Raw genomic sequence first — 13,371 nt, 5'->3', positions numbered from 1 at the left:
CCGAACCATTTGGGATACAAACTAATGGGACCCCAATCTACGACCCCCACAAGTGTCACAGGACTCGTCTGAAGGTAACTGGTATCGGTAAAAAAAAAACTGAATGGAAGTAGTTTTGTGCCTACCCCAAAAAAGGGGTTACATACAATACCAGTCAAAAGTTTTAGAACACCTACTCATTCAAGGGTTTTTCTTTATCTTTTCTAGTTTCTACATTGTATAATAAGATTTTCTATGGGGTTGAGATCTGGAGACTGGCTAGGCCACTCCAGGACCTTGAAATGCTTCTTACGAAGCCACTCATTCGTTGCCCGGGCGGTGTGTTTGGGATCATTGTCATGCTGAAAGACCCAGCCACGTTTCATCTTCAATGCCCTTGCTGATGGAAGGAGGTTTTCACTCAAAATCTCACGATACATGGCCCCATTCATTCTTTCCTTTACACGGGATCAGTCGTCCTGGTCCCTTTGCAGAAAAAACAGCCCCAAAGCATGATGTTTCCACCCCCATGCTTCACAGTAGGTATGGTGTTCTTTGGATGCAACTCAGCATTCTTTGTCCTCCAAACACGACGAGTTGAGTTTTTACCAAAAAGTTCTATTTTGGTTTCATCTGACCATATGACATTCTCCCAATCCTCTTCTGGATCATCCAAATGCACTCTAGCAAACTTCAGACGGGCCTGGACATGTACTGGCTTAAGCAGGGGACACGTCTGGCACTGCAGGATTTGAGTCCCTGGCGGCGTAGTGTGTTACTGATGGTAGGCTTTGTTACTTTGGTCCCAGCTCTCTGCAGGTCATTCACTAGGTCCCCCCAGTGTGGTTCTGGGATTTTTGCTCACCGTTCTTGTGATCATTTTGACCCCACGGGGTGAGATCTTGCGTGGAGCCCCAGATCGAGGGAGATTATCAGTGGTCTTGTATGTCTTCCATTTCCTAATAATTGCTCCCACAGTTGATTTCTTCAAACCAAGCTGCTTACCTATTGCAGATTCAGTCTTCCCAGGGTGTGCAGGTCTACAATTTTGTTTCTGGTGTCCTTTGACAGCTCTTTGGTCTTGGCCATAGTGGAGTTTGGAGTGTGACTGTTTGAGGTTGTGGACAGGTGTCTTTTATACTGATAACAAGTTCAAACAGGTGCCATTAATGCAGGTAATGAGTGGAGGACAGAGGAGCCTCCTAAAGAAGAAGTTACAGGTCTGTGAGAGCCAGAAATCTTGCTTGTTTGTAGGTGACCAAATACTTATTTTCCACCATAATTTGCAAATAAATTCATTAAAAATCCTACAATGTGATTTTCTGGATTTTCTTTCCTCAATTTGTCTGTCATAGTTGACGTGTACCTATGATGAAAATTACAGGCCTCTCTCGTCTTTTTAAGTGGGAGAACTTGCACAATTGGTGGCTGACTAAATACTTTTTTTCCCCACTGTACATATGAATACAGTTGAAGTCGGAAGTTTACATACACTTAGGTTGGAGTCCATTAAAACCCGTTTTTCAACCACTCCACAAATGTCTTGTTAACAAACTATAGTTTTGGCAAGTCGGTTAGGACATCTACTTTGTGCATGACACAAGTAATTTTTCCAACAATTGTTTACAGACAGATTATATCACAATTCCAGTGGGTCAGAAGTTTACATACATTAAGATACTTTTGTACCTGTTTCAACCAGCATCTTCATAAGGTCCTTTGCTGTTGTTCTGGGATTGATTTGCACTTTTCGCACCAAAGTACGTTCATCTCTAGGAGACAGAACGCGCCTCCTTCCTGAGCGGTATGACAGCTGCGTGGTCCCATGGTGTTTATACTTGCGTACTATTGTTTGTACAGATGAACGTGGTACCTTCAGGCGTTTGGAAATTGCTCCCAAGGATGAACCAGACTTGTAGAGGTCTACAATTAGAGGTCTTATTTCTTTTGATTTTCCCATGTCGTCAAGCAAAGAGGTACGGAGTTTGAAGGTAGGCCTTGAAATACATCCACAGGTACACCTCCAATTGACTCAAATGACGTCAATTAGCCTATCAGAAGCTTCTAAAGCCATGACATCAACTTAGTGTATGTAAACTTCTGACCAACTGGAGTTGTGATACATTGAATTATAAGTGAAATAATCAGTCTGTAAACAATTGTTGGAAAAATTAGATTAGTAGATGTCCTAGCCGACTTGCCAAATCTATAGTTTGTTAACAAGAAATTTGTGGAGTAGTTAAAAAACAAGTTTTAATGACTCCAACCTAAGTGTATGTAAACATCCGACTTCAACTGTGTGTGTGTGTGTGTGTGTGTGTGTGTGTGTGTGTGTGTGTGTGTATGTGTATATATATATATATATATATATATATATATATATATATATATATATATATATATATATATATATATATATATATATTTTTATAATTTTTTTCCCCCTGGATTTAGGACAGACCCTTAAATCTTGTTTCTTATGATACATTTTTTTGACTGTCCTTTTTGCCCTTTATGAATGTGTTATTCAATGCGTTTTTCTTTACCTAAAGGGGTCCTAAAATTCTAAATCAAATAGCTAAATGATTCATAGTATGAACATGTCCTGCAAAATCATCCCTTTGTCCTGCATTTGGGTATTTTAAATATGCTCAACCTAACCCACACACACACACATTATTTCTCTCTACTCCCTCACTCACTCGAGAAAATGTGAGAATTGTGAAATGTGTACCAGTTTAACAGTTTGATTATTGACAGAGCCGGCAGGTAGCGTTGGGCCGAAAGGTTGCTGGTTCGAATCCCCGAGCCGACTAGCTGAAAAATCAGTCGACGTGCCTTTGAGCAAGGCACTTAACCTTAGTTCCTCTGGATAAGAGCGTCTTCTAATTCACTCTCCCCCTCCCTCCAGTGTCCATATTCGCAGAGGTCCCGCCCTCTGATGGCACGGAACACACCTCTCAGTCTGTTCCCATAGTAATCACCTCAACCCCAGGCTTGGCGGTGGCCGGAGGACCCAGTCCTGGGGACGAGAGGGATGATGTCTTCATGGAGCCTGAGGGAGACCGGTGAGACCACCTTGCTTACTCTATGAAATTGATCAAAAGTAAAGCTTCAAATCGTATAGCTAACTGATATAGCTAACTGTACTTGAACCACAGCATTAATAAATAGTGTGATCCTCCATAGTGAATGACCTGTGTGTGTTGTGTACGTGTCCAGTGTGGAGGTATCTCTGGAAACTGTGATGTCTCGGGCAGGGGAGATGGAGGAACCTGCCCAGCTCTCAGACGATTCCAGCCTGCCTTCTACCAGCCAGGAACTCTCCTCCAGCACCGCAGGTTCTGACCCCAACGCTCTACAGTACTCTAACCTCTACCCTATGGACCCCTTATCCACTAGCTAACCCTCAATACCTTAGCGTGCCCTACCCAAGCCAAGAAGAGACCTACTCCTCTGCACACTTACCAATACCCCTCCATTCATACTGGTTGTTGGAATTGTAGTTTGTCAACATTCTAGTAGTGAGATTCCTCTCAAATTTGAGTATTAATACTGGTTTTATAGGAGCTTGGCTCTGACCGCCTTGGAATGTTTAATTACAGGGTCCATTGTCTCTGACTAGTAGGCCAGATTGCTTTCTCAGTTTTGGCTGTAGTAGCACCCAGTGTTAGAATGAGCCGTGTGTAACTGTGCCCTTTGTCTCTCTGCCTCTACCTTAGACACTAGTAGCACTCAGCCCAAACCCTCTAGACCAGGACACAGCCGACAGCTCCAACGCTGGACAGAGAACCGCATGAGGAGAGGTGAGATAAAACATACAGACATGTATACTGTACACAACTATTAATACAACATATAAAACCAAGTCCAGATCCATTGTTGATGTTAAATCGATTTTAATAGTCCGAAAATACAGAAGCTATACATTTAATCTAAAATGATTAGTTACATTAGCATCGTCTTTGCATTATACATTATACAGGTGCTGTACAGAATCAGAATGTGATTTGTTTTTACATTGGTAAAGCAGACCTTTGTCTCATATCAGTATGTGTCGTTTGATGGGAACCAGGGACGTTGCCATCACGGGGTGTAACTGGGACTGGGAGGAGATTCGCCCGATAAACAACCGATCAGAGCTCCTGCCCCAACATCATTCCCGTCTCCACAAGACATCATTCCCGCTACAAGACTGATCACCATGGTTCCAAAGAGAAGACCCGCAGATACCATAAATCTAAATGACGTATCGTGCTTTAGAATCAGCTGTAGATATGATCACTGATAATTTCATTGTTATGACGAATAATATTTGTTTGTTTTTAAAAGGTTTAAGCGGAGTCCTTGCTAAAACGTTGTGGTGTTGGTTTTATGAATAATTATGCTAATAAAGTTTGAGATCTGTGAGGAAAACAGTGTGTCAGTGAATCTGAATCTGTTTTTGAATGTCCGAGCTGTTTCTCCTCAAACTTCCTTTGGACAGTTGAAAAAGTCTTTGGCCGAGTTCTTCTGGGGAATGGAGCTCACCGGGGGAGTAGCTATGAAAGGTCGCTCATCTCCCATATTGACGTTGTAGTATTTGGCTGAAAGACACAAGGGAAGAGGGTGGGTTAATGTGAGGAAAATATGGGCGCACTTGATGTCTCTGGACTGGTAATCATTTGCAGAGTTTCCTTGTTTTGACTTGAACCGTGTAAAATATGATATAACTGGCAAAGGAAAATGTTAGTCACTTCATACATGTCCAAGCATTTCTTTTTTTTTGGTGTATCAATAAGATACTGACAGAAAACCACCAACAATGAACCATCTTTTATCAGAAAAACATGACCTGTGGCAGGTCTCTTAATTGGCCACCGCAGACCCTGAGCCTCAATTTAGTGTTTCTTAATGACATAATGACTAGACAGACAAACACCTCCCTCCTTATGGAGTAAGGAAGGGCTGCTGTTGACACAACCTCCTAGGACAGTACCAAACCACATGCCATGCCAGCAGACCCATCAACTACTCCACCCTCCCCTCTCTGTGACCCACCCCGCTCAGACATGTGTCCGACATGACGTTGTGTAAGGTCTAGGACTGGATTGTTACGGCAGACCGATAGGGGCATGGTTTTCCACCAAACCAGTCTTTAAAAAAACAAACAAGCTGAAGTAGCATTTAATTAAAATCATCAAAGGCAGACTACAGGCTCTGATTTGGTTCATAAAAATATTGTCTCTTGGCTAAGTACTTACAGCGTGAGAAGAGGTAGTAGTTGTATCCCTCTTGTTTCCTGCGGGTGGGGATGGACACGGCGGAGGTCACGGTGGAGGGGAAGCCTCTCCAGGTCAGACGGATGTTGATCTCCTGTCCCAGCAGAGGCACTGAGAGGATAGACAGTTCAGTTTAGAGACTGACAAATGTCATTATTGATGATAGTGTGATATTTGAAATGGAAGGTTTATGGTCTAGGAGTCTGATTGTTGGAGTACAATTTCTAGTTTGAGGAAATGTTACATTTAAGTCATTTAGCAGACGCTCTTATCCAGAGCGACTTACAAATTGGTGCATTCAACTTAGAAATTATGTAGTTCTTAGATTTGTGTGACATTGCAATCTGTCAGTTTACTTTTAGTAACTCATTGAAAACATTGTGTTGCGACGTTCCACTACAATCGGATTCTGCACCCACACAATCTGACTTGTGATTGTTTTCTCTGAATAACCTGTTTACATACGGTGAACCTTGTTCCCTCTCCTCTTTCTCTTTCCCTCCTTCCTTGCCGCATCTCCCTCTGAGTCTTTATAGAGAACAAAATGCATCTCAACTCAAATAAAACCTGTCTGTGACCGGTGTCCCAGGTTCTCACCACTGCCTCAGTCTGATAAAATGTTCAGTGAAAGGACTGAAAGGTCAAAACGTGGGCGGCTCATTACCTGCTTGCCTGGCAACACGGTTGCGTACGGTATAAACAGAGTAGTGGACCTTCCTGCCGCATGTAGGGCTGGTTCCAGACTGGTAGGAATACTTCTGCACCAAGCCTCCTGGAACAGACAATCATACAGATATCAGACATGATAACTCAGGATACTACAGATGACATGTGCATGCTTGTTTATGTTATGTTATGATGTGCATGCTTGTTTGATGCCATTTCATTCGCTCCGTTCCAGCCATTATTATGAGCCATCCTCCCCTCAGCAGCCTCCACTGGGTAAGTAGTGTACAGCGGTCAGTCACCTCTCTTGAAGAAGTAGACAGACTCTCTCCTCTTGCGGTACTCAGGCACAGACAGGGCAGCCGTGATCTGTCCTTGCAGCCCATTGAAGCCCACCCTGATCAGCTTGGGGTAGCCGGGCTCCATCATGCCATTCTCGAACCTCCAGTACTTAGAACCCTATGGAGGGGAGAAGACGCATAGATAAACAATCTTATTCTCTCTATCAACATACTTAGTGTAGTATAAAAGTAGGTCTTATAACACACTATGCTTAGGATAGTCACATTGTAGGCCTATTGAACAGATAGCACTGACTTGAAGTGAAGGGTATGACAAAATGGAAATGCTGCCATTTGCCTTGGGTATCTTATGTTTAATGTTACATAGGAGGTGTACCTTGAAGAAGTATGTCTTGCCCTGGCAGTTGCAGCGGGTGAAGACTGTGTCGATGGGAGAAGGGACACCCCACACGTCTGTGATCCCACGGGCAGGTCCAGGCACCCTGTTGCTGTCCAACACCCAGAAATAGTGTCCTAAAGAGGGAGGACAGTGGAAGCAACACTGGTATTATGGTACGTCCATCTGCATCTTGTCCTCAATTACTTTTCATCCTCTATGTATCCTCTAGTCTATAATACAGGGGTTGTCTTACTGTAGCTAACTCTCGTGTAAATGAACAGGAAACGTTTAGAAAATGTTTGGGATTATCTTGAGTTTGAAAAACAATCAGTGTCATATCTATAAAATATGAATAAGAGCTGAAGGATAGTCCAGTCACAAGATCACAAAGGCAGACAGACTGGGTGCAGTCTGAGGGCAAACCCAACATCTGGTGGGTCTGGTACATAGACGTATATAATCACAGTATCTAGACCAAGTCGTTATGATCTGGCACTGACCTCTGAAAACCACCACGGTCCCATTCCTCAGCGTAGTGACTGCGCTGACGGGACGACCGCTGCAGATGTTGGTGTCGTGTTCATCTGGAGAAAAAGGACACGTTTAAAAGGAGCCACATGAGGACTAATAAGAAAAACAACATGGTGAATGTATTAAGCGAACCAGGACCATTTCAAGAGTCTGTCCAAGGGGCAATCAGCAGTTGCTACAGCAATTTGTTTTAACTTATAAATGAATGTACCCATTGATTCTTGAAGAATATAACTTAGTTCATGAGCTTAGTTCAACTGTCGTACCCTATCAAAACCCAAAATATAAGCTTTGTTTCACTCCAATATTTGTTAACAAAGTAAATGTAAACAAACACTATATAGCCTCAAAACATGGTTAAAACATGGTCAGTCCTTGTATCCATAGTCTATGAATTTGAGAGTGGTTATATTTCTCCAGGCCCATCTCTCAGCTTTTTAATGAAACAGTGGCGTGAGAACGCTTTGTTATTGTTTCAACGGCTGATTGCCGCTTTAATGTCACCTCTTTTTCTGTTTTGCTCTCTCTGTGAAGGAGCTGAGTACTTTTTTTCCAACCCACAGAAAGTGCTGGACTGACTTGTTAGGCTCTGGGAAAACTGTCACCTTTGACAGTTAATATAGTGCAGCTACACTTGGCAGGAGGAAACTCTTTTCATCCAAGAGAAGTAATAAAACCCAATGCTACACATGAAGAAAAGGATAGGCTGGCAACTCTACCCAGTAATAAGGCTGGTGACTCTACCATTGCCCAGTAATAAGTGCTCTACCACTTTGACTGTGTTTCTTTGCAATAGTATTAAAGTAAGGCAAAGCAAGGTCCAACATGGTTAAGCTTACCTGCTTGGTAGTCCCTGGGGTTGTCTGTGCCCAGAGCTTGGTTGATATCAGTGAGGGTGCTGGGCTGGGTGGGTTTGGGTTTGGGATTCCCTGTGGGTTTGCTGGGCTTGGGTTTCTCCGTGGTTTTGTTGGGGGTGGGTTTGGTGGTAGGTACGGGAGTGAGCTTCATGGGGTCGGTGGTGGTCTCCTCTGGTGCGGCCTCGTCTCCTTCCTCTTCATGTCCCGCTGGGTCTGTGGATGTGGCCAGAGGATCTGGGGTGGGAAGCATCGCCAGATCTCCAGTCTGGGGGACACTGTCATCAGAACTATCTGGGGTGTCCCCTCTGCCAGGTTTATCCTCGGGACCACTCTCAGATGCTGGTGCCTCAGAGGCCGCATTGGGATCCTGTGGGTCTGAAGGGGTGGTTGTTGGGGCATTCTCCTTGGGGCTGTCCTGCTCTGAGCTTGGCGTAGCTCCTTCAGGGGCACTGGGTGTCTGGTCAGGCTTGGTGCAGGGGGTGGTGCTGTCTGGAGAGGCAGGGGTAGCCTCAGGATCCTCTGAGGCTGAGGGTGTACCCTGTGTGGGGCTGGTAGAGGCTGGGTTGGCGGCTGGGGTGGTTGCAGCATTCTCTAGGTTTGAGGGTGTGGGTTCTGAGTCCTCTGGCAGTGTGTTCTCAGATTCTGCCTCCTGACCCTCAGGGTCCAATTCACTCTGTCCTTCAGGTAGGAGTTCAAGGGTGTCCTCTGCAGGAGTAGGCCCAGGCTGGGGCTCTGAGCTCGGGAAGACCTGGTTGGAGGGCTGGGGGGCGGCAGGGGTGGGCTCAGAGGAGGATCCAAGGGGAGTTTGGTCTAATGCAGACAGGCTGCTGCTGGAATCAGGCTGTCCCTCAGGAACACTGGAGTCTGGGAGATAGAAAAACATGAGATTTGATGTCCGTGTCAGATTTGATTTGACTCCAAATGACTCAAAGTAGATTGTGAAACATCTTGTCAAATGCAATTTCCAGGAGCAGTGAAATAGTGAAGACTATCTCATAGACGTTGTATGTGTGAGATGGCTCAGCTATCATCTCCCACACTGTGCCCAGATGCTGTGGTGTATGCATGTATTTTGTAAACTCCTGTCCTGACTGCACAATGAATTGCCCTACTGTGACAATAAAGATTGAATTGAATTGAATCCCTTACCTTCCTTCTCAGTGGGAACCTCCTTGGCTGGTTCGACAAGGGAGGGGTTGAGGTTGACCTCTGCTGGTGGGGTCCCCTCTGGGCCTGGTGTTGCCTCTGGATCCAATTCCTCAGGGAAGGCTGTGTAGTCCCCCTCTAAAATGGCCTCCTGCTCAGGGTCAGTCTCAGTGTCTGTGGGTGAAGGGGTCATGTCCACGGAGGGGTCGGTGGGATTAGAGGTTTCCGAGGGGGCTGGCTCAGTCGGAGATGGCTCTGACCAACTGGTTCTCTCTTGGTTAGGCGTTGCCTCAGGGTCCTCTGGGTTAGAGGTTACTTCTGGATCCACCAGACCAGCTTCAGGGTCCTCTGGGTTAGGGGTTGGCTTTGGATCCACCAGACCAGCTTCAGGGTCCTCTGGGTTAGGGGTTACTTCAGGGTCCTCTGGGTTAGGGGTTACTTCAGGGTCCTCTGGGTTAGGGGTTGCCTTTGGATCCACCAGACCAGTTTCAGGGTCCTCTGGGTTAGGGGTTGCTTCAGGGTCTTCCAGACCAGCCTCAGGAGAGGGAACAGGGAGGTCTGGCCAGGTCTCGCCCTTCACATCTGGAAGGGAATAAGGGCAAATGAATGTAAAGTTTATATTCACACATCTTCTAACTAGCAACTCAGCATAGGCTAAATAAAAAGTGAATTTGTAGCTATGTTGAGAAATGTTGAAAGGGAAAAAAGTTTCTCTCACCATCGCCCTGTTCATCCTGGAGTTCTGGTTCTGGGGTGACCAATGGCATGAGCTGGTCATCTGACAAATCTGAAAATGAATTTAATTGTTTATTAACATAGCTGAGTTATAGGTGGCATGTGTAATTACACAACTTTGTCTCTCTCTGATATTTTCCTGTTTTTCTAGTTAATCCTGGCATGTCTTGAATCAAACCACAGACACTGATGACATTCCAGGCAGGAATACACTTCTACAGTGCCAACAGGTCTGTAGTGGGCTGGCCAGAGTGGATCAATCCAAAAACACCCTGTTTTGTCCCGAATCAACCTTTTGAGTTGCAACCCACATATTACATACTCCCATCTCCTCATCCATCCTGGCCTCATCTCTCCATTCCTCACTTCTCTCTTTGATTGAGGCTGTGCCTGTTGCCCTCCTCCACACGGCCCACTCATAATGACATTATTTCCCCATGTTTCTCTTGGCCATAGGGGCTGGCACGGACACAGAGCACCTGGCTACCTCTAGGGAGACTAGGCCTCTGGGCTCCGGCTCAAGTCACAGCTAGAGAGAGTCACAGTAGCATGACAGGCAGCCAAACCAAAACATCTTGGAATCACACTCTCTACCGTGTGCTTGATTGGTCAGGAAAAGTTCAAAAGATCTGTGTTTTTCATTAGACAATATTACTCTCTTATTACAGGGAATGTTTTGAATTTGTCGTTGGAAGATGGGCTGAGTGAATACTGGTGGAAATTCAATTTTCATTCTTATTTAGGGCTGAAGTGTTGGTTGTCCATCTCCTCAGTAAGGTTGTTCTGAAGATACTGACCTTCATTTAGTTCCTCCTGTGGATTGGGAGTCATCTCTGGCTCCTCAGTTGGTTGGATCTGGGGAGGCTCTGGCTCTGGTGTGTCAACCAAGTACTAAATGAGTCAAAGTATCCAAAAGCAACCAACTTTCCTATAATATCTCTCTAAAATCTATTATTTATCATAATTATATACCTTTTGGTTTGTGATCAATTATGTTATCGCATGAGCTAGTCTTCGGTGTTGTTGTACTGGCTGGTCTTGTGCTTGTAGTGGTAACTACTAAAACAGAAAATAGTCAAGATGAACTGACAAGCTTTTGCATTTTAACATGCATACCAATATTTATATGAATATACTATCTTATTTAAATCAAAGCTATACCTTTTGGTTTGTCATCATTTACATTATTACATGAGCTAGTCTTCGTTGTTGTTGTGCTGGCTGGTTTTTTGGTGTCTGTAGTAATTATTAAAAGAGAAAATAGTCAAAATGAACTGACGCAGGCTACTGCATGAGTTTAACATTTACATGCATATTTACATGCATAGTGCCAGCATGCCTATCTTGAAATCAACTAACTCTAACCACTTCTTCATTGTAAGTCATACTATCATTTATACTACATTATTTCATGTCATGCATATTATTTAATACATTAAATAATATGCTATCTTTACCTGTGGATGCAATACAGAAAAGTTGCAGTGCATACAAAAGTATTCACACCCCTTGACTTTTTCCACATTTTGTTGTGTTACAGCCTGAATTGAAAATTGATTAAATTGAGATTTTTTTGTGACTGGCCTTCACAAATAAACCCATAATGCAAAGTGGAATTAGTTTTACAAATAAAAAAAATAAATAAAAAAAATGAAATGTCTTGCGTCAATAAGTATTCAACCCCTTTGTTATGGCAAGCCTAAATAAGTTCAGGAGTAAAAATGTGCTTAACAAGTCACATAACAGCTGTAATCACTGCTTCTACAAAGTATTGACTCAGGAGTGTGAATACTTATGTAAATGAGATATTTCTGTATTTCAATTCAAATAAATTAGCAAATATTTCTAAAAACATGTTTCACTTTGTCATTATGGGTATTTGTTTGTAGATAGGTGAGAAAATACATCTATTGAATCCATTTTGAATTCAGGCTGTAACGCAACAAAATGTGGAATAAGTCAAGGGGTATGAATACTTTCTGAAGGCACTGTACATGCAGGAAAAAACGTGCATGTAGGATTTTACTTCAGAAGACCATGCTAGGTGTGTTTGACATTTTACTACCTTCAATACCACACTGGCTCTTGTAATCTGGGCAGCACTTGCTATAGCGAGCGCAGTCGGGATCACAGTCACACTGCCTGCCCCTCTTAAAGGATTCGCCACACCGCCCTTTACACGAGTCACCTGGTACACAGACACAATCAAACATACAGTACATCCATTATCACACCAGTCCTCTCCTGGTTATGTTATAACACATGCATAATACCTGTACATCAATGTGCGTCTATATCATCTAGAAAACATGTCAAGCACTCTCATGGGTCATTATGATGTTTGTTTATCGTAATGTAACTCAGATACCACTAATAAATAGATAAGAAAAGTCCTTACTGGTGGTGCACTGGGATTCGTAGTCCTTACAGCACTCCTCGTGAGTGAGACAGTCATAATCACACTGGCACATGGAACCCCTGTAATACTCTTCTCCACATCTCCCACTACAGCTTGCTATACAGAAAGGTCAACAACATAAATAATATTTTGTGTCATTCAGTAGTTTAGCACACAGTCATGGAGATATATCCACAAAGAGACAGTCACAAGTCACCAGCTATGACAACAGTATCAATATCATTCCAACAATAAGGCCTTGTCACATGGACTTATCACTTATCACACTGACAAGATAATGGCTGAATCATACATTACAGAGACAGAATAAACTATTTTCCCCTCCTAGTTAATCATTTGTGAATGAATAAATAGAAATCAGTGTATATACAGTATATACAGTCTGTTATACTTTTACAGAAAGCAATTCAGCACGCTCATGGTAATTTACATATAGAGAGTGACAACATGTATCCTTATCATCTCTAACGGAGGTTAGAACAATTTAGAATAAAACCCAGAAACACCACACATCAGAAACTGAATCAAAGCAATTTACATATGCAGTGATTAGAAATACTCACACTGAGCAGAATTGAATGGGAGAGCACAAGCGAGCAGAAGAAGAGCAGAAAGAGCTGATGGAGTCATCTTCACAGGTGTTCTCTGTTTCAACCTGAGCAAAAGCATTCAGACAGACAGAAAGGAGAGAAGAAAGAACATCACAACTCAATTAATTTATATTCCATTATAAATCATATAGCCTATACACAATGACTTGAGAGTGAAAGGTCTCACTGTACCTTGAAAGAGTGACCCTCCGTCCAGATCCTGCTGAGTCCTGCACTGTATCTGCTTTTATAAGGACTGAGAGAGAGGCGGGCTGCCGGTTTCTTCTCTGACAAGGATTCCCGTTAATTGCCATATCCAGTCCAATTAAAACCCACAAGTGATTCGCAGACTAGACTCCTACGCGCTGAAGGGAGGGAACCCTAGACTGCACATTTCCCCCCGCATATTTTGAATAAGAGTTGGACCTGCTTCAACACACGTGTTTACTGTGCCAGTCAGATGATATCACACAGACTGGTGTACCCTTTTCTTTCAAAACAAGATT

The 13,371-nt window shown here is 43.5% G+C and overlaps 2 protein-coding genes across 11 annotated transcripts in view; one reads left to right on the top strand and one right to left on the bottom strand.

Moving 5' to 3' along the window:
* Positions 1–4,395, top strand: part of LOC121533944 (nucleoprotein TPR) — a 37,133-nt gene extending 32,738 nt beyond the window's left edge. For 8 of the 9 annotated variants that reach the window (XM_041840323.2, XM_041840317.2, XM_041840315.2 and 5 more), the window contains 4 exons: positions 2,891–3,047; positions 3,202–3,320; positions 3,702–3,785; positions 4,055–4,395. In XM_041840323.2, coding sequence (XP_041696257.1) covers positions 2,891–3,047; positions 3,202–3,320; positions 3,702–3,785; positions 4,055–4,107 — 413 coding nt within the window. In that variant the 3' untranslated portion in view covers positions 4,108–4,395. Of the gene's footprint in view, positions 1–2,890; positions 3,048–3,201; positions 3,321–3,701; positions 3,786–4,030 lie in introns of all 9 variants that reach the window. The other variant, XM_041840321.2, reaches the window with a different exon arrangement.
* A 51-nt stretch (positions 4,396–4,446) lies between these two features.
* Positions 4,447–13,087, bottom strand: LOC121533946 (proteoglycan 4-like). 2 transcript variants are annotated; one of them, XM_041840324.2, is made up of 16 exons: positions 13,058–13,087; positions 12,839–12,930; positions 12,255–12,371; positions 11,922–12,044; positions 11,018–11,092; positions 10,829–10,915; positions 10,654–10,728; positions 9,840–9,908; positions 9,125–9,703; positions 7,958–8,839; positions 7,088–7,171; positions 6,585–6,721; positions 6,209–6,365; positions 5,905–6,012; positions 5,223–5,351; positions 4,447–4,565 (listed from the first exon to the last, which is right to left on the bottom strand). In XM_041840324.2, exons 2-16 carry the CDS (start codon positions 12,903–12,905, stop codon positions 4,447–4,449), a joined length of 2,808 nt encoding a protein of 935 aa, XP_041696258.2. In that variant the 5' UTR covers positions 12,906–12,930; positions 13,058–13,087. The 2 variants fall into 2 exon arrangements, with proteins under 2 accessions (XP_041696258.2, XP_045061528.1); XM_045205593.1 differs by lacking the exon at positions 11,018–11,092.
* Positions 13,088–13,371: the final 284 nt, after the last annotated feature.

Source organism: Coregonus clupeaformis, chromosome 20 (genome assembly GCF_020615455.1).
Source record: "Coregonus clupeaformis isolate EN_2021a chromosome 20, ASM2061545v1, whole genome shotgun sequence".
NCBI lineage: Eukaryota > Metazoa > Chordata > Actinopteri > Salmoniformes > Salmonidae > Coregonus > Coregonus clupeaformis.
This window is presented reverse-complemented; position numbering and strand designations above follow the sequence as displayed.